Source organism: Manduca sexta, chromosome 23, assembly GCF_014839805.1.
Source record: "Manduca sexta isolate Smith_Timp_Sample1 chromosome 23, JHU_Msex_v1.0, whole genome shotgun sequence".
NCBI classification, from domain to species: domain Eukaryota; kingdom Metazoa; phylum Arthropoda; class Insecta; order Lepidoptera; family Sphingidae; genus Manduca; species Manduca sexta.
In genome coordinates, this window is record NC_051137.1 from 7,949,750 (window position 1) to 7,971,637 (window position 21,888).

At 34.0% G+C, this 21,888-nt stretch overlaps 3 protein-coding genes across 3 annotated transcripts; all 3 read right to left on the reverse strand.

The window, feature by feature from the left end:
• Positions 1-702: 702 nt before the first annotated feature.
• On the reverse strand, positions 703-1,676 carry LOC115445070. Its single transcript, XM_030171157.2, has 2 exons — positions 1,566-1,676; positions 703-1,273 (listed from the first exon to the last, which is right to left on the reverse strand). The coding sequence occupies exons 1-2, from the start codon at positions 1,645-1,647 to the stop codon at positions 771-773; spliced, it is 585 nt and encodes a 194-aa protein (XP_030027017.1). The 5' UTR covers positions 1,648-1,676; the 3' UTR covers positions 703-770.
• Positions 1,677-3,602: 1,926 nt separating this feature from the next.
• On the reverse strand, positions 3,603-4,964 carry LOC115445057. The gene is made up of 2 exons (XM_030171141.2): positions 4,690-4,964; positions 3,603-4,045 (listed from the first exon to the last, which is right to left on the reverse strand). The coding sequence occupies exons 1-2, from the start codon at positions 4,742-4,744 to the stop codon at positions 3,612-3,614; spliced, it is 489 nt and encodes a 162-aa protein (XP_030027001.1). The 5' UTR covers positions 4,745-4,964; the 3' UTR covers positions 3,603-3,611.
• Positions 4,965-17,272: 12,308 nt separating this feature from the next.
• Positions 17,273-18,523, reverse strand: LOC115445046. The gene is made up of 3 exons (XM_030171128.1): positions 18,373-18,523; positions 17,718-17,925; positions 17,273-17,342 (listed from the first exon to the last, which is right to left on the reverse strand). The coding sequence occupies exons 1-3, from the start codon at positions 18,521-18,523 to the stop codon at positions 17,273-17,275; spliced, it is 429 nt and encodes a 142-aa protein (XP_030026988.1).
• Between the last annotated feature and the right edge of the window lie 3,365 nt (positions 18,524-21,888).

Consider the following 21,888-nt stretch of genomic DNA (forward strand, 5'->3'; position numbering starts at 1 on the left):
AAAACAATATGTATAAAAAATAACAAGTTATTCGATTATTGAAATAAAAAATTAGGCTGTAGTTTTATGTTCATTATACACATTTAACGCGTTTTCAAAGTAAATCAATCATCATGTAGCAATTTATTTTATTCTGCTATTATCATCAATATTTTCTTCCAACTACAAGATATTAAGATAAATATTTTATATGTAGGGGCATCTTATTTCCCTAATACAGCCGTTAGCAAAACATATCGGTAATTATATCGGAAAGGCTTCGTACGTATTCAGTTCGCAGCCGCCGTTAATATACAACAGTAATCAATACGCATAAATAAACGAGCGTGTGTAATTATACATATCTGTGCAATTACTGAATACAATAATATCTAGTTGTTTTCAAAGCTATTTAGTAAAATTGTCAATAATGACTGACTGAAGATGATTATGACAGTGTCATGACACTGCTCATCGTAAATCAGTAACTCAAGAACCATTTTTGCAAATGACTTCTTTCTAAAATGTAGGTGAGCACTGAACTAAAAAATGTTTTTTATGTATCATGTTAAAACGTCTTAGTAATAATATTTTTTATATCAATTACCAAAGAAATAAAAATAATAAAGTAATTACGAATGTCTCTAATACCTAAATAGGAAATCAGAAAATATTAAACAATGTATAATTTTCAGCTATTTCACTTTTTATAGCGGCAAATTAAAAGCATACTTCCATAATTTATTTTCAATACAATCAAACATTATTTTGTTAAAGAAAGTCTCCTACGCCTAAGCGGCGACAGTTGTAGGAACATCGGCAGCAGTACCATCGGCTGATACAGCACCAGTGCTGTTTCCAGCAGCTTCTGGATCCGCAACACCTTCGCCAGCTGTTCCCTTATTTCTTGAATCATCCCCCACACTAGCTTCCGTAGGTTTATCCAACTCAACCAACGTCCCATTACTAGTATCACTTTGTTCCCCAGACATACCACCCATTTCGTGGCTCATGTCTATGAAGCCCTGTTCCGATGATTTATGCTTTGGTTGTGCCCAAGCCGGCTTTGAAGTCGTCGGTGCCCCAAGCCGCCATTTGGTGCTGTTCCCCAAAGCGACAGGTGTATACTTGGCTTTATCCTTCCGTTGGTAACAAGTGCATGCGCAGTTTTTATCCGTATGTGCAACATCGTATTTCAAGTCTTTACATTTCCTTACACAGAGGTATGCTCTTTGAAAATCTTGACATTCCTTCGTCCTTTGAAATCCGTAGCGTAATATCGGTTTGTCTAAATCTGTCAAATTATTGTTTCATTGAATTAAAATTGTTTTCATGCGTCCTTAAATCTATTAATAGACTACTTAATAAACATAATACAATAGCGATTTTCTGTATTGTTTTAAATTTTAAATATACGTAAATAATATAGGAAATGAAGAAAATACCGAGACAAGACAATAATTAACCATACATAAAATTAAATTGAAAATTGGTTACATACATGGAAATAATATACAATATACTATAACCTAAAAATATTATTCCGCGAGAATTATTATATTTTTAATCAAATAAACAAAACTTACTCATTTTAGGTATCTCCTGTCCATATATTGCTAACATTAAACAATGTGCAAAAATATGTAAAAGAAAATAATCTGATCCCATCGCTGTATCTCTAAATATTAACGAACTATAAATTGGGACTACAGCATAAAGAAAATATAATTGTAAAAATTCAATTAATTTTAATGTATATTTGATTGGTTTAATTAATTAATCATTCCCATTATATGATACAAGCAAACATGTGTAAGAATTCATTAATATAACGAGGCTAATTTAAATTATATTTATTACGATAGTTATGCGTTGCATAAGTAAGACAATACCTTGAATCCAATGAATAAATAACACAATACGAACAATAATGTCAAATATGTAATAAGGAATAATTGATATTTAATGTATGTATCAATAAGCATATAGAGGAAGAGATAGAATGCGCGTATTGAATGCGTGTTTGCTTTTCAATTCAATATGGTTAATAAGGTCTTAAATTGCGTGGTTATGTATTCAAGAGCCACTTCAGATTGTAAAAGAAAGCTCACACCCTCATTTAATAATGCAAAGCTTATTTTGTAGAGTAACGGCAATAGCCTAGTTGGTTGTGGAACGGACTGCCGAGACGAATGTCCGCAGGTCCAAATCAGAAGGGCACACACATCTGACTTTTCTGAAAAAATATGTATGTATTCTTTGTGAATTATCGCTTGCTTTAACGGTGAAGGAAAACAAACCTGCATACCTGAGATTTTCTCTAAAAAGGAATTTTCGAGGGTGTGTGAAGTCTACCAATCCGCACTGGGCCAGCGTGGTGAACTAAGACCTAATCCCTCTCAGTAGTAGAGGAGGCCCGTGCCCAACAGTGGGACAGTATATAATACAGGGCTGATGTTATTATTACATATTATTATTATTTTATAGAATGAAGTAAAATTTGACAATGCATTAGGTTTTCTAATGCACACAGTTAAAATAATTGGTTATGTTGGTATATTGGTTGATTGTATAGCCTACGTAATTACCATATTGATGTCTCCTGTTCGATCGCTGAGTTAAGTAAAATGATATTGAGTGTGCCTGCTCAGTATTAACCTGAAGTCCAGAATTGTAGCCTTTGATAACGAGTGGGTCCACGATTATGTCATGTATATTAAAATGTAACATCTTTTGTATAAATTGATTGTGAAGTGAAATAAACTTTGAATTTGAATTTGATTTGAATCATGGCCTTGTGGGGTTACCATGACTGGCAAAATGTGGGCATCTTACATCTCTGCCAACCCTTGATAAGGAGAAAAATACTGTGTATATATGTTTTACTAAGTGGTCAAATCTAGAGCTCTCTTACCTAACGAGTACGTTATATCGTCGAACAATGCAGGTGCCAAGTGCAAACAGTCGCCAGACCATATCAGTATTCCTATGCAGCTTGTTTAGCAACTGTATTCAATTGTTATATCGCAACAGGTAAATCTACTGACTTAATAACACAAAGCGAACTGACGCCTCTTCAAATCAATTTGTTGGTGGTAGGATATATTTTATATCCGCCAGGATGCCATAGTGTTCTACGTAAGTGTGTAGCATTCTGAAATTAGCTTGTGTATATCCGGTTCCAACAAGCGGGCATAATTGTGTGGACTGCTGAGGGGTAATCATCTCTCGACAGTCGGTATTCTATTGGACCCCACTCCACTTACCATCAGGTGCAGTGGGATCACGTTGCCGTGCACATATAAAAAAACCTTGTGATACGAGACATCGTTAGGAATTCCGATGTTTCACTTCTATATTAAATAAGTTTTTGGGTGAAAATCATCATAAAATTACAATTAAAATTCAGACTAAGAAGCTGAAATGTAAGTTAACAACAAGATTCAAATATGATGCATTCACCAGATCATTTTTTTTCATTTGAGTTATGGGTCTAGTATCGACTACGAAGTCTTTTATATTATATTCGTCTCTGGATACGTACAAAATTCTTATTTAAAATAAAATCCTTATTTTGAACGAAACCAAGGGTTTGAAAAATAAAATACTTCCTCGTCATTTTGTTGTATTAGTTAACTGGCGGTTGTTTCTGCTGCATTTCCCCCTGCTGGAGTCTCAGCTGCCGATTTAGTTTGAGTATCGCTTCCCTTTTCAGCAACAGTCGTACACTCAACTTTAGAATCTGACGGGGGAGTGTCAACTCTATCAGTTGTCTCTTCATCAACACCAGGAGTAGTAGGTGGGGAAAGGCTTCCAACAACATGGTACAGCTTGGGACTGTAAGTCCTGGGCCGCTTCCTAGTAGTCCCATTAGTCCTCCATTTGAAGAATGGGAGGATAGTAGACGTTTTCATCTCGTGGCACGAACATTTACACAGGCGGTTCATCCTGAATATTTGGAAGCCGATGCTTTTGCATGCCGTCATACATTTGAATGTTTTTATGTAGTCCTCGCATCTGTTGTAGAAACTTAATCCGAAATGTTTTCTTGATATGTTTTTATCATCTGTAACGAGTTTTTATATCACCTCTTTAATAATAATATAATAACATATTTATAACTAAGGCGCCGCGCAGACGTGAACTTGAACGCTGACTGTAAATACGACGCACTCATGAGCACTGATATGACCATCGCCGCGAGAATATCGAAGTAGATACAAAGACTGCATAATTGGGTGCCAAATTGTATCACCTATATATGTAGGTAAACAAATAAAAATAATCATATTGCCTGTACAATAATTTTGCTTCCTTATTATTTTTTATTAAATAATTTATGTTTTAATTAAACTTAACGTGTAGCTATGATTTGTAGTTTCGAATTTGTTCAGCTACTTATGTGATTGACTGTACATCATTATCATATATAATGTCATAGAATAAATATTATATAAACTGAAAAAATTCAACGCTTATGTAAGTTCATAAATTATAGTTAATAATATGTATTGACATAATATCTTTTGTTATTTCAGAATAGTTGTCTAGTTAAACTAAAAATAACCTAGTTTCTAAAGCACATATGTATTTTCAAATCTGTGCCTTATTTCCGGTGCAGTAAGTCGCCGAATCCTACACAGGCCCAGGATAAATTTGCGTAAAATTCACTATAAAATTAAAATCTCTGTATTTCTAATTTATACAAACCGTCTAACGATTGAACAGTTGCACATATCGATACTAATATAAATTCAATTTTCATGTTAGTTTAAGTTCATTAAAAACCACAACACACTACGAACAACCATAAAAATTTATCAACGCTATATTGAAATTTACGAACTTTAAAATCCATAATAATTAATTAAATCAATCACGAATAAATCATTAAATTTACAACTGCTTGTCTCGTTTTTATTCTCTGTTTATATACTAATATATTTTGTCTATAAGTACATGTGTTCTAAAAAACGCATTATTAAGGTAATTGTGTTTTTATACGTAATGAGTTATTATTTTTATAATTTTCGGGTAGTATTCCTAGTATGTACGTTTATAAATATTAATGAAATGTCATTGCGCATAATTGAATGTATTATGAGTTGTTTTGTTGTCGGTCGTCGGCTGGCCGGCCATCGGCGTTGCATCGCAGATCTCTGACATCTAATTAATAAATCAGGAATGTGATAATGACTTAGATGCACGTTGGGAGACCAGTTCGGAGACAAAATTCTCAGAACGAACTTCTCTATGGCCACCCAAATGATGATTTCATTATCAGTATGATTTTGATTGATGTTGCAAAAGAAAGCCCGCAGCCAAATTCCAATCATATCGGACGTATTTGCTTTTGTTTATTACTCGGAACTAATTGATGCACGGCGCCACAGTTTTTAAACGTTCGCAAAATTCCAATACATATCTGTCGAGCACGGAATCGCACTAAAATATTCATGTTTTGCGTTATTACATTTTGTGACACACGCTGTTCCATTTTCAAAATATCGAACATCATTCGCAACTGAATCCCATAAACCCTTACGTAAGTTGTTTTAAATTCATTTTAATTTTGCTTCTGTAAAATACAATAAATATGTACGAGTATAGGTACATAAATAAAGCACCATAAGATACTAACCACGTATTGGAAGAGCATATTAACATATTTTTATGCAGGATAATAGGCATAAAGAAACTCGGTGCCGCAGCAGCCAGCACACGAGTATAATGGTCCAGCGTGCGACGCGCCAGCGGCTGGCGAACGCAGACAGGCGGTGGCGACCAGGGCGGCCGAGGCGACGTCGTCACTCAGAAAAAACCACCTATTAACATGGATGGCATTCGTCGCGGGGAACATTTATGACGAAGGCATAATTTTGTCATCAGACGTCACCAACTCTATAAATCAGGCTCGAATGCCGATTCATAATCATTCTTATTTACGGAACCCGTTGGTATTTAATTTTCATTTAATAATTAGTTTATTACTCCCCATGGCCGATTTGTGAATGTAAAAACGATCGTAAACTTTAGCTGTTTATGTGTAAGCGAGCAATAAAATAGGCATTCGCGAGAGAAAGACAGCGCGTCCGAGAGTAAAGGTGACAGGCCCCTCGGCTTACGCCAACTACGGTACAAATTGCGATATTAAGCACAGGGCGTGATGAAAAAACACTAGCTGAATATAAATTAGGCGGGAGGAGCGCCATAATCAATATAAACGATGCTAAAGAAGATTAGAAAAATCCTGTAAGAAAACAAATTTCACAAGATCGAAAGGAAGATAGGAAGTATGTGACCGTACTTAATTTTAGATAACGCTATTATTGTCTCGTCGTAGATAACCTCGGCATGACTACCGACGTTTATTGTCTTCATATTTTTGCGTTTTTATTACGCGAAGGCAACCCACGTATGTACACATATATTTATTGCAGCTAAAAAATTTAACAAAAAAGTTACCTTTAAAATGCATATAATAATACTCATGCTTATGGCGCTTACAGAATAATATCAGAATTCGAACAAAGTAAATATGAGAAAAATATGTCATATCCACTTTATGCTCCAGTTTAGTATAGTAAAGTAAAACGGTCCTAAAAAATCGTGTAAAAAATGCAAAGACGAAATTGAATTTGATTCCGATACATAAATTTTACTTAGACTATTTGTCTCTCTCGGATCAAGCGGGAAAATAAGGCAATGTTAATTAAATTTGTTTGTTCAAAACAAAGTCGCCAACTGGCTTTTAATTGTTTCTTTTCTCATTTCGTGGAGATATTCGGGAGCTGTTGGCAACTCACATAAAACAAAATTGGAAATATATAACAAGAGGATTATATGTATGTTCGCAGACGGTATGAAACGTTTCAATATCCATTCCACTCGTGAGACGAAAAGACTAAAGTGTGCCAGTGGGTTAGCTCGCACAAAGTCTTAAGAATTTACTCTCCATGAAGACTGAAGTATGGTATTGGACTTGGAAATCCTTCATCATTCCTAAAATAGACTTAAGTATCGTACGCTATTCCTATCAAAATTAAAATATATTCAACAAAGTTAGTATTCTAGAAAATACGACCGCGTTAATATTCCAGTGTCATAATCTAAACTGCATTACTAAGTGTTGTTCCTCAAGACTCAGTCACGATAACTAATGCCACATTTTGAACATTTCATGACAGCCATAACATATTTGCTATAGTAAAAATATTCTGACACTAGCGCTTTTTATTCGTTTTTCTGCACCAATTCTTCTGTATGTACTATCGGACTTAGCTTATTTACGAATCATAATGTGATTCAAAAGAAAAATCAGAAGAACTTACTTCCTTACTTCTACACTTGTAGACTCACGCCTTTATCCCTGAAGAGGTAGGCAGAAACGCAACTGGTGCACCCACTTTCCGCCGTGTGTATGCCGTCCCATGATGTGACAGGGGTAAGCCAATCTTACTTCTACTTAAGATATTAATCCTATGTTACGGCAGACTCATCGAAAGAAGTATAAATACATCCATTAAAAATATACCTATTATTCGTTTATAAATGACTGTTGTAAATGTTGTTGTATGTATATAAAAGCGGCGATAGCCTAGTTGGGTGTGGACCGGACTGCCGAGACGAATGTTCGCAGGTTCAAATCCCAAGGGCATACACCTCTGACTTTTCTAAAAAGTAATGTGTGTATTCTTTGTGAATTTATCGTTCGCTTTAACGGTGAAGGAAAACATCGTGAGGAAACCTGCACATCTGAGAAGTTCTCTATAGGAATTTCGAAGGTGTGTGAAGTCTACCAATCCCCACTAGGCCAGCGTGGTGGATTAGTCCATCAGTGGATTAAGCCTTAGGGCCTAATCCCTCTCAATAGTAGAGGAGGCCCGTGCTCAGCAGTAGGCACGTATATAATACAGGGCTGATATTATTATTATATTATATTATAAATGACGCACTACATGTGTTTATTGCTCTTAGACTCTAACAAACAGATCTGCGTGTATTTATTTTATTGGTTTATCATAATTATTCTTTCCGCAAATTAAAGCAAAAATATATCGTTTTATCATTCTAAAAACCTGAGTTGCCTGATTAAAAATTTTGCAATTCTTTTTATTGTTTTGAATGACGAGATAAGCTTTGCATTCGCCTGATGGTTAGCGATACGACCGCTCATAAATAGTAGAAACAACATACAACACCTTGAATTACATAGTATTGTTTGGTTTCCGCTGCGCTCGCCATCCCGAGTCATGAGATGTTAAGTCTTATTATGTAACACTTTGCTGCTTGGCGGAAAAAGTAGACATTGCGGTTGTACCTACCCATGTGCACTCTCACATGAGACCTACCACCAGTGCATTACGTCCTAATAATAATGCGTGAAGAAGCAATTAAGCAAGCCGACATAACTGTACTATCGTCTGAGAATGTTTATCTCTTGCCGGCGAAATTTTTTTGGACATCACCTACTATCGGGTGCAGGAAAGCCACTTCGACTCGATAAAATAAAAACATACATATTTTGTATTTGTTTCTTTATATACCTTTGTTCAGTTGTACAGGAGTAATAAATGATTCGAGTTAATTATCAAAGAAAACACGTACTCATAGTAACGGACTTTTACAGTATAGACGGATGTGTACGTTCCTATGCGAGATGTTTTATTTAATCTCCGTAGTCCATCGACTCGTTTAAATTTATTACGTTACCGCTTAATTTTGATAATTCAGGACATAAAAAAGGAACGTTAACATTCGCGTTAAAAACTATTCGTTTTGTGTCGATGTTTATGAACGTCTGATACGTTGTCAGTGCGTTTGTGTAAGACGCGTCTGCTTCACTTCTCGTGAAGGGTGTTATCTTCCTGCCACTGTGTACCTAATAAAATCTTATAATAGTTACAATACAAGCAAACCAATACAATGCATCGTAATGAATGACTTTCGAAATGAGTTAAAACAACAGATATAACGGTTTTTACGTTTGTTATGTTTACATAAAGATTCTTTGTGTGGGGTGTTTTATGGTTTTCTGTTCAACCGATTTGTATACGAATGAAAATAGATTATAGCCAGTTTTTCCCGTTATTAGTAGCAATAAATCATTGTGCATCCGTAGCGACTGATCCTTAAAATAAGATCTGAAGTGATGGAATCCGTCAATGCCATCATCCGAGGCTGGTTGAGGTAAACATTTACTCTATATACAAACGCTGAAGTATATAAACGTTAATAAGGATGCATTAACGGGTGATATTATCATTAATCGGTGCTACAAGTTGGTAGGTGACAGGCGGCAGGCGGTGGGCGACAGCCTCCCCTCTAACAGAATGTACCAATCCAAGTTAATGCTCTGAATTCAAATCTTCCGTATCGCATTAATCCGGCCGAGGGTCGTGCCGTAATAAATTCCGTATTATACGCACGACACGCGTATTAAAATAAACATATAAACATGTTACACCCTCGCGATGTACAACTGCACGACATGTTGGCTATTGATACGAAATCGATTTATATGTTCTATACTATCGCAATATTATAATATAGTCGTTTCTGTATGATATTTAAGTTACTACTAGCATAAACATTTTTTTTTTCTCCTTTTGCCTGTGAGTGTTTTAAGTATTTCTATTTTCTCGAAAAATTCGTTGAACAAAAATAAATAACAGTTACAACGGCACCAATTGTTTTCAACTTCCTCGAAAATTATCGTTGTCATGTTATTATTGTATTTTATAAATTGTAGATTTTTCACGGTCTATAAAAAAGATATCGACTAGCAACGTTCATTAGTAATTAAGAATTGTTTTATAAAGCGCCAATTCGATGTTTTATATAAATACGCTTTTTGGTATTTTATACCATTTTTCGATAACGATTGCAGTTCTTTTGTCAATTGTAACATTTTTTATTTGAGCTTAAAAATATTTTTTATTTGAGCTTAAAAATATTCTAGCAGCTTAGCATAGGCATACTTCGAAGTTCCTTATAACGCTCAAAAACTACTTATTTCACTTCTATCTACTTTATCTACTGTGTAATTATAAAAAGAATAATTAATTACAATCCAAATTCTCCTGCACGGGTACCATTCATACAGTGAGATGGCATTTTATTATAACAATAGGCGTAGCTCCCGGCGGAATCCCAGTTTCGAATCCCGGGCCGAGGGTGCAAGTGTATAATCTACATGACACATTGTCGCCAAATGCACTCACTTTCACTCGCTACATCAATTATACACCGATGTTAACTAATTTTGCATTTTTTTATTTGGGTCCACTAATGTTTTTATTGAATGAAGTTTTTGCTTAGGTTATTAACAATAGTGGTACAAAAACATGCAATAAAGTAGTATAATTGTCTACAATAACTATATGGGTTTATAGATTTTGCTTTTTAAAATTTAAATGTCTCCTATGTTTTCACAACAAAAACTTAAATAACGATGAAATAAAAATATGAATTCACAATCGGTATTATCAATAAGATATAGTTGTACACAAATTCTAAACATAGATAATATGATAAATAAAGTAATTACTTCCAAGAAACATTACTCACAATAAGAGTAACGCGAAACGGAAAATATAAGCAAAAAGTAATTATGCCGACTCCGCCTCTCGCAAAGAACCGTTTAATTCTGGAGAATTCCCAAATCGCGCTTATAATTTATAATAACAGGGAGGTCCCTTAACGAAGAGACCGTTTTGTAGATAGGTATCTATCAAATTACGGCACCATCCCCTCCCCGAGAGTCTATTGTTGTCTAACACGGAAAATATTCATTTGAATATTTACTTAACATGGATAATATTTTAATCTTCCCCTTTGAATTATACATTTTCCAACGGAGACAATTTCACGCCGGGTTCATCGTAACGTCGCAACTACCCAAATCGGTTCAATTGATATTGTATCTTAAAGGAGCGTGGATATTTGGAGATAAAGATCAAATTCGCTTGAAGTCCTTTGCAATATCAATTTAACAAGATATTCCTTTTGTTAATATTCGCACACGCTTTATCAAATTCTCTAGCGGGGGTGACAATAAGCCGCTGTAAGTACTCTCTCTGACATATGGATAAAAGCTTTCATTTCACTCTTAGCTCTTTCGAGTGCGATATGGTGAATGGATGCGAAGTGGGACCATATAATTGTTTTATTAAGTAAATAAGCGGGAATTATTTTGCAACTATTCTCAGGATAATAAATACATTAACCTAGAATAATTGTTAATTGTAATTACTAAGCTTGGCATTGTTCCTTTGTAGAACTCTCAAGTTGTTTAATTCGATTACGTAAAGGACTTATCATCGTTTATGAAATATGTTTTTGTTAATTCATAGAACGCTGCTGAAACCGTTTTCATTCAAGTCTTCACGCCGATTGACTGCAATTGTGTCAAATTATATCATAATTCTATTGTGAAAACTGTTAACTGTCTCCGCGACGCCCTCCGCGCAAAAAAATAGGTGCCGCGGGGTCCTGCCCTCGTCTGTTTAATAACATAATAGCACAATTCCCTCGCCGCATGATTCAATTTGGATTTCCTCCAGCCTCCCCTGTGTAGCCAAAAAAATGACAACTTCATTATATATTGTTCGTTTTCCCGAGGGCGAGTTGTTTGCTAGAAGGATTATAATGATTAATTCTGTAAAATATTAATACCCAGCGCACCCGAGCTTCACACTTGTGCGTCTTTTACAAGGGGCTTATTGAAATTTAACGCCAATGCGTCATTGTTTACTGTGATTTGATGACTGGCCAACAATGGCTTTAATGATTACAAACATTTCACTTTGCATAAAATATTTCGCATAACGTAGCATTAACGTATTACGTATATGTACAAACACCACAAACACGACAAAAAAATCTAATCAAAAGATATGAAGTGCAACACGAGCTGCGATATAGCCAGCATCCCTTATTGCATGGGCAGTTTTCTTCCGGGCCTTTGTCTGGGCAGAATAAAAACTTCATCTCTCTCTCCCCGAGGAATTTAATTTGGAGTAATGGAAGTGTTATATTGACTTAACAGGCCAGAAGCTCCCCTCGTGCACAGTAACAGTTATTAAAATGGAGAAATTTATTATTACCATTTCGCCGTTCCACTACTTACATTTTAATTTTATTTGTTCTGTGATTGCATTAGTCACGTTTTAATGCATTAATTCAATACTGAATGCTAATGGAGAATGCCCATTTTTGTATGAAAGTTGGGCTACGCTTGCGTCTGATAAAAACCTTCACTAAACTATAGGGAATATATCCTAATTCTTATACAAATTGAAAACAATTGGATATTCGATGGGAGTTCGGAGTAATCAGAATTTTTATAACGCAGTTATTTTGAGGTTAAGTATGGACTGCAATAATGTACGGTAGAAAGTAACTACATGCCTAATTAAGTTCAATATTGCAGAACCTACTTGTTATTGCTATAAGCAATTATTGGACATTCTTTTCACCTACCTTTAATTGCCCTCATAAGAAACTGATAGGTATCTGATAAGACGAAACTCCAATAAAACTTCTAAGATAGTATGACGGAATATTAGTTTTTTCACAGAGCATATTATGTTACCTGACCCTTTGTGTATATATTTGTCTGACTTACGACTTATTCTATTACATGGATTACCTAATCTTTAAATCCACCTACCATTATCTCACTCCAATGTGGCGTCAACACATATTGTAGAATAGATTTTATGACCGGCCTATGCCTGACGCCAACCCTCTTTGGAGGATTCCGATCCCAGGCAACTCATGTTAGAAACACCGATATAAAATATTGCTTGGCCTGGAAATAGAACCCAGGAACTCACTTCACAGCTTGATTACGCTAATAGCTAATTATCATAGGGAAAGAAAAATAAAACGAGAAATACGAAATCGGATGCATATTTTTATATAGATGTATATTTTTAATAGAGGTGTATATTCTTGGCATCCTAAAATAAAAATAAGAATTTGATATAGCTGCAGCACGTTTATGTATACTCTTGAAGTGAGTGCATGGCTTCTTGCAGCGCTGGTCGGGTCATGTCATGTTGTTGTTGTCTGTGAACCTCTTTATTAGCTGATCTCCAACAAGCAGCACAAATTCATTCCAGCCTTGAAACCCTTAAATATAATGCAGAAGTTGAGTAAACATGTTCAGATTATTATTATTGTTAAACTGTTTTCTTTAACTTTGGCAAGATTTTTCCCACATTGTGGGTATGTTAATAATAATCTACAAAACTTACAAACTGGACAGCTCGTCCAAGAAATATACATGTTGCTGTGGCACCGCAAAGGTGCAGTCCATACACCGCCGGGATATGCCGTCTCGATTAACTGTCCTGGGTCTAGGCTCTAGACGACATTGTGTTGGTAACTAAGAGCCTTCCGTCTCAAAGTTCGAAACACACACTATACACGTTGTTTTTTAACAGAGGATTTCTCGCCTCAACATTAAAATACATAAGAAAAACATTCCGATCTTGAATAAGATAAATATTATAATATCAACAAATCTGAAATGTCAAAATGTCATTAATTTCAGTTGCCAGTGGAATAAAAATCTCTACCCATATATTCATAATTTAAAAATAAAGTTCAGACATGTTTTAGCTGACTTTAGTATTTCTGTCAATGTAAGTACAAGTCGCCATTTGTTTGGTTTTGGAACGATTAATATTTTCTCTTTTTTACTAGCTATTTGGAGTTTGGTCAAAATTATTAAGTAAAATATATTATTTTATAACAATACATTTGAGATGAATAAATATATTGTTATAAAATAATATACATATATTATAAATTCAAGTACAAGCACATTTATTGTACATATTTACTTTTTTTATTCCATCTAAGATGGTAATTTGTTATAAATTGGTATCATTTCGCCATATTGGCAGTAAATTATCGGATGTTTCATTTGCAACAATTAAACAACTTTTTTTTTCATATCTTTTAAACCCCCATTCGCTTATGACTGAAATAAATACAAATAAAGTAATAATTAAAATGATGATTTTTTGTGTATATTTTGTTGAGACGCGTGATTGACGCAAAGATAGCCTGGTTTTGGGCATTGTCCTTTAAGATGGGACTTGAAAAGAAAATTATAATTAATTTAAAAAATGTTACTTCAAGATTAATGGTATATTTAAGTGTGTGTGTGTGCAATGTAATGATATTTTGTTATGACGAAACGTTCTATTTGACCTATAGACAAATTATTATGAGTATACAAAATTTTACATATTTATCATCTTGTAAGTGAAACAATTTATGTTCAGTCTATTAATCGCATGAGCGATGGAGCGGAAATAATTTCAAAAGCCGTGAAACAAGAAATGCGACACGAGGTACCGATTGGCGCAGAGTGTATCATTTATAGACCTTTTGTCGCCAAAATTATATTTACAGAAGTGAGCAGACAATTTCACGCTCTCTTCCCTACACCCCTGCACTACGGACTAATCAGCGGGATGTGAGACATAACGTGGATGAGACTTGTCTGACTCATTGTGACCCAAGCTGTCAATATATCGATATACCAATTATATCAGTGGCGTAGGGTGAAATTTTCCAAAAGGTAACCCGAGGCAAAGCTTTAGTTAGTAGTAAAAAAAACTAAGACAAACCTAAATAAACCTAAAAGCGAAGCCAGTAGGTATCGGGTTGTATGGATGCATCGCCACTGCCAATTATCCAAATTACATAAATGACCGATCACAACGAGATGAAACAGTAGAAAACCAATTTGTCAAATGATTTAAATACGTAAGCATAATATCCAAAACTATGCTAGCCTGATTTAATCATATAAAACTTTTGCTCTACATCTGTTGACTTCGAAACGAGCCATTAGTATAATAAGATATATACATATTTATCACCCTCAAATGGACACATAATTATAGTCAATATAAACGTACTAACACAACACAGAGATAATTGTAGCATTAATCATCACGTTAACAACTGATAACATCAATACAAATATGAATATTATTATATATATTTCCATATCCATGCTATTCCCATTGTTTACTCCCGGACCAATAAAAGGGTGAGTGCACACATGAGCGTGAAAGATTGTCCACATGTTCGGCAGGACGCACCCTGTATAATCAGCCGCGAGCGCCCATCTTCATCGGTTTATCTACACCTTGTATCTAAAATATAACGTGATAGCATCTTCATGCCTGTCATTTTTGATATGCTAGTAATGTGTCATTTCAAATGCCCTTTCCAGTATAATTTAACCTTTTGCAAAAATATGCTTGACTAATGAATTTAATCAAAATATTACCGTATGACATAATAAATTAATTCAGTGACTAAAAATATTTCGAATATTACTGTATAGTGAACACAAAATTATATAACTCGGCGTAACATCGCTCTGTTGAAATCACTATTGTTGGTTCTAAGGCGTTGATTTACGAGCAAAATTAGAATTTATTAAACATTCTGTATTTGGACGTTCACTGAAGATTTATTGAGCCGTTTCGACCCTAAAGCTCATAAGAGTCGCGTGGCCTTTTCCTGATATTGACAACCAAATAAATTGAAAGATCAAAGCTTAATGCCTAAGAAAATATAGGGCGGGGGCTAAATCATAGCAGACATGATCGTGCGGAAGCGGAAGTGACGACAGTCGGCGAGAGGAAGCGATGCATGATGCCGGACGTGCCCACTTCCGGTGAGCGCGCTGCCTTCACTTAACCCAGCGGGGCGCGTAAAAATTGCCATTCATTTGATCAGATACATCCTCTTGCTAATATCATAAGTGTTATTTATTGTGGAGATATTCAGTCAGCTGCGATCAGAAAATAAACATGATTTTCTTATAATCTTCTAAATATTTAATATCATTAACATACGATTAACTTTTAGAAATATAATAACTTACTAATGCACCTGTTTTTAAGAAATCTATGGAATAAGACAGTATAACTAATTAAAAATAGTGGCATACATATATGCCAGTCTTTTCGTTTAACATTTCAAAAACAAATATTTTACTTCTATAGATGTACAGACAAGATTGACCACTCAGTAGAGTGTAAAAAGGAATGAAGCTACTATGCGGCCAATACACAACATTTATCTGTATGTCAATTGACAGCACAACGCTTTACATCTCTCACACTATATATATTAATATATATAGTTATTGACACCCATGATTACTCTCTTTTGAAAAAGACGGTTGCATGTTGGAATACACAAAGATAAATATAAAATAGAAAACAAAACCTCATGCGCGCACAAAATAAATAAACAAATTATATTCCACCCTACAATAAAAGTGATAGCGATCTTAATAAAGAAAAGTATTGAAATTGACATAAAAACCACAAAAACGCTCCGAATAGGAAGTGCGGTTATCAAGAAAGCAAATTAATTTCAAAACCAAATCGCCGATTACGTTGCGTGCTACCAAATTAATTTATTTTCAAATTGGTTTATTTTTAGCGTTCCCTACGACTATTGCCAAACCCATATTTCCATAACGTTATATACAATTTATAATACTAGAAAAACATTGCTATGACATTAACATTGTTTTACAAAGTTTCCAGTCATTGTCACGCAATTTAATAATTATTTAATATCTTAATTCACTGTTATAACATCGTTTACACATTTTCACTTACGTATTGAGCCATTAAAAATATATAGCGATGCAGTAAACTGAAATAGAAACGACGAAATAACCATTATAGAATGCAATATTTATTATTTATTTTATTGGATCGCCAGTTGGAACATTAAGAACAAAAGAAAACAAACACACAAATCAAACTACCCAGTTACAGGCAACCACAACTAACATAAAATATTACATCGGTTATAATTTACACTAAAGGTTTACAAAGTATTATTTAAGTAGGTATGCCAGAAACAAAGGTAATACAAAATCAATAAAAAAAATTATAATAATAATCTAAAATCAATAAAAATTACACCTAAAAACAGCAATAACCAACATGATTTATAACAACAGTATCATATAAAGAATTATGTAAGTCTGGATTCATAAAACTGAGATATTTTTTTTTAAACTTAGTGGATTGTCACTGAATATATCTATTTTTGAAGCTCTAGACACCTCATAGTAAAGTTTGGTAACTCTGATCAACGGTGAATTAAGACCTAAGTTGGTTCTGTGGGTACGTACATTAAACAGCTTATCATCATGTCAATTGTACAGAACCATAATTATAGAATTTATCAGTGGAGGGTGCGAGCGCGTGCGAAACCTAAGTGCGGACCTGTGTTATATAAACGACTTTTGTAATGAGTTCGCGTCCTGCCGCCGGCACAGGTAACACAATTTGAAACTACTCCTACACAATATCAATGGACAATATTTTTTATGAAGTATATCTACATGTTTTATCGGCATTTAAATGACTTCTGAAAAAACGCACAAGTTCAAGGCAATGGTTATTTGGCAAAAAGAATATATCATTTGATTATTCAAATAAGTGTACGACGGAGAAGTAAATAAAAAACACGCGTTGCTACGTGCGGAAATAAACTATAAAACCTTTATTTATATAATTAAGTTTTGTTTTGTATGAAACTTTGAAATTTAGTTAGTTAGTTTTAACAACAAAATTAAAGAAATAAAATACAAAAAAAAAAACATACAAAACACTCCTTGACTTGGCAGTTGAGAAAGGTATATAAAATCGAAACCATAACCTTCAAATGTATACTTAAAGTCCAAAAACGTTAAATTCTTCGACATACGTCTGAGTATACCTAAAACTTCTTCGGAATTAATTGTGTCGAAGAGTTGAGCCACTTCAGCGCTACTTTCTAGTTTTATCTCAAACAATTTCTTCATGTCTTCCAAAGGTAAAGTCTTCATCAACTCCTCAATGAGACCAGTGACTCCTTTTCCAGATGTCATTTTTGATATTTCTATAGGTGGCGAGTTCAGAGTTAAGGTCATTAATTAAATAATCCAGGTGGTATCCTTTTGATGTCAAGAATAAAAGTGCATGAAAAAATAAAATTATTAGGATTTTGTAATTAAACTAATTTTCTGATTCTATCGACTCCTTCGAAACGTCGGGAGAAAACTAAAATATAAAAAACCGCGATAGAATCCTAAAATTAGTTTAATTTCAATGTCTAACATTCGCGTAAACATAAGAAATCATTATTAGGATTTACCATATTATTGTACTATAAAAGAACAAGTAAGGCCAGGGCCTTGTTGATGCATAATTTAGAAGTTATTAGGCAAATTAAGATACTGAATGTATTCAATCTGAATACTCGAAAGCCATTATTAATAATGTTTTAAGATTAATCAAATTTCTCCCCTCTTTAAACTACGCCATCGTTTCCAATTCAGAAATCAACTCTTCAATTGAGGATTAGACATGAAACCAACAAACTGTAGTACTTCGGGATCATAAATATATTTAATTGCATCGCCCATTAAACTTTCAACGTCAATAACGGCTACAAAATCTTGAAAATGAGACCTAAATTGACCTTTATTATCATACATTTGATAACGTAATTGAACCATTTCGTAGAGAAACACTCTTAGATTCGCTCAGCAATAACATAACTAGAATCAGAGACAGAAATTTCATAATTGTGATTACATAACTTGTACTAAAATATTCTTAGCAGCAATCAAACTATTATTTGTACAATACTAGCTTTTGCTCGCGGCTTCGCACGCGTGAAGCAGTTTTCCGGGTTTTTTTTTTCCGACTTACTTGACATGTGTCGTTACATTATGATCAAATTACACAAAATCATTATAAATTTTAGCGTATGTGTTATTCTGATGTATAACCAATATTACTGTAAAGTTTCATCCAAATCCGTTGTAGTTTTTTCGAGAAAAAGAAAGAAACATACATCCATCCTCACAAACTTTCACATTTTTAATGTTAGCAGGAAATTCTGTGATTAAGAAATAATATTTATGTTAACGAAGATTTCCTGCGCAACATAATACATATAACGAAGTCAATCAAGATAAAAGAAAATGTTGCATAAACTTGGATTAACCGTCTGTATTGAGAATAATATTCAATAGTATTATATTAGTATCTTATCATTCTGAACACGTGCGGTTTGGTTAATCCCATTAAATCATGTATGCTATGATCTTCGGAATGGTATTTTTCCGTTACTGTTACCGTGGGACAATAAATATATATTAATATATAAAGCTGAACAGTTTGTTTGTTTGAACACGCTAATCTCAGGAACTACTAAACTGTTTTTTTTTTTCACTAATAGAAATCTACGTTACTCCTTAGTGTTATAGTTTTTCATCGCGGAAAAATAAAGCAGGCTTAGTTGTACAGTTTTTTTAAATACCGGGAAAATATAAAGCGGAACTTTTAGTTCGGAAAAGCTTTTTCACTCGGGTGGAGCCGCAAGCAAAAACTAGTTTAAAATAAAGTCTTGTATTAAAAACGATTAACTTTGGAATGAACTCTCCTAAGCCGCGTCAGGTTTCTTAAACGCTATGACCTGGCCTTATTTTAACAAGGTATTAAAATATCTCTCTTCACGTTGTATAGTTCCTTTGGTGTGCTTCTTATATTTTCTATATTTATGAGCAGTTTTGGTCGCTTACTCTAACACCTATATACATTAGCAAGACAAAAAAAAACAATTTGGGACGTATGTTATTATTTATTATAATATCTAACACATTTTTCATCATATAAATCTTAATGACTTTTTCAGATGAACAATTATTCAATAAAAAATAAACACAGTACATGATCGAGAGTTCAAGCTCGGCGTTCATCTGCAATTAATAATATAAATATAATTAATAATTATTATAATAGCCGTTTAGTTTTCAACATACTATAATAAACCCTATTTTAGTATATCTTTAGTCTGAAATTATTTGCCACGGATCCAAATAATTATGCAACAAGTGCAATGAACAGAACTGATGGATGTGCGATTGGGACCGTCGGACGCTGTCTATCTAAGTCTGACGTCGCTGGAGGGCTTAATTCCCTCTGTAGTCCTTTGTATAATGTAAATCATTGTTTCAACTATATACTATACTAAATCGACTTCAATATCAATCGGAAAGTTTTTTTTTTTGTTAATCAACCGAGATATTTAACAATAGCTAAATTTATATGCCAGTGCTATAATATAGTAAAGAAATTGATATTAAAAACGCTAAAGTTACCTTTAATTTAATGGTATATTAGTCATTTTTACTCTTGATTCTAGGTAGTCAAATTGTGATTTAGTTAACATAACTATAGGCTCACTTGTCTATCAAATCATGAGAAAAAGTATTTTGACAATATGCCAATTGGGAAAAAAGAATAAGGGAAACGAATGAAAGTAAACAAAGATGGTTGTAGTATGTGTTTGATTGATGTGTCTACCTCCTTTTATTCTGCTTATAAACAGATCGATGTAAATTTATTAAATATACTATTTTACGAAAATATTTAATTTCATATTCTTCATTTTCAAGGTATCTTCAAATAGCGTATATTATTAGAGAACATTTAAATCGTACGTATAAATGGCGAATGAAATACATTTCTACGCAGGTTCACGAACTGTTATTTTTCTAAATTCACTACAGTGGTGTTACGTATAATTTATCGAAATTCGGTATATGCCGTCCATATAGATTGCAGAACATATAAAATTTATTACAGCGAACGCATTCATGGACAGAATATTTTATATCCAACTAGCTTCCGCCCGCAGCTTCGCCCGCGTGGATTTCGGGTTTCAAAAATGGAGAAGGTGCTCAATTTGTCGGGATGTTTTTTTAATTTATGGTGGTATGCAGGTGGTCTGATTGTCCGGTCAGGGTCTGATGATGGGATCCTGGTGAAATCGAAGGAACTTTTAACCATTAAGGTTGCACACGAAATGACGGAAGCTTAAAAAATTGAGTAACTTCTCCCGTTTTCCCAACATTTTCCATCACTGCTATGCTCCTATTAATTGTAGCGTGATGAAAAGTATACTATAACCAGCTCAGGAGTATGAAAAATAATTGTACCAAGTTAAGTTAAAATCCGTCGAGTAGTTTTTGTTTCTATAACGGTTATACAGACAGACAGACAAAAATTTTACTAATTGCATTTTTGGCATCAGTATCGATCCCTAATCACCCCCAGTTATTTTGGAAATATATTTCATGTACAGAATTGACCTCTCTACAGATTTATTATAAGTATAGATATGCAAAAGTAGCTCAAAAATTGTCCATAACGAAAACATGCATTTTAAAGTAAAACAAAAGAAATAATATCGTGAAGCCAACCAAATAACTAATGATATATTAAATTTTGTGACTGTTCAATTTAGTCGGGTCCGCGATATCACTTTTGTTGAGTTTCAGAACGCGACATTACATTATTATATTCTGTGCTCCAACGCACACTGCTTTGATGTTAGGAACACACCTACATTGCTTAGACAACAGTGAACTTTATACAATAGCAATAAAGCTCAAATTGACTCTACGTATTAGTTAGAAAACGTTTGTATGGGAAATAGAAAAATGCTGTTTTGAGGATTTTCCCGGCAATTATTCGAATTTTTCTCACCTTTTAAACCTTCCCTAGACCTCCACGTATAATTCAAGACCAAGATAAGATAAATCCGTTCAGCCGTTCTCGAGTTTTAGCGAGACTAACGAACAGCAATTCATTTTTATATATATAGATTGTACTAGGTGTCTGCTACATGATCTCGACAAAGTTCCATAATGCATTAATAATATAATAATATGAACCCTGTATTATATATTATTCCACTGCTACATATGGGCCTCTTCTACTACTGAGAGGGTTTAGGCTGTAGTCCACCACACAGGCCTAGTAACGATTGGTAGACTGCAGAAACCCTCAA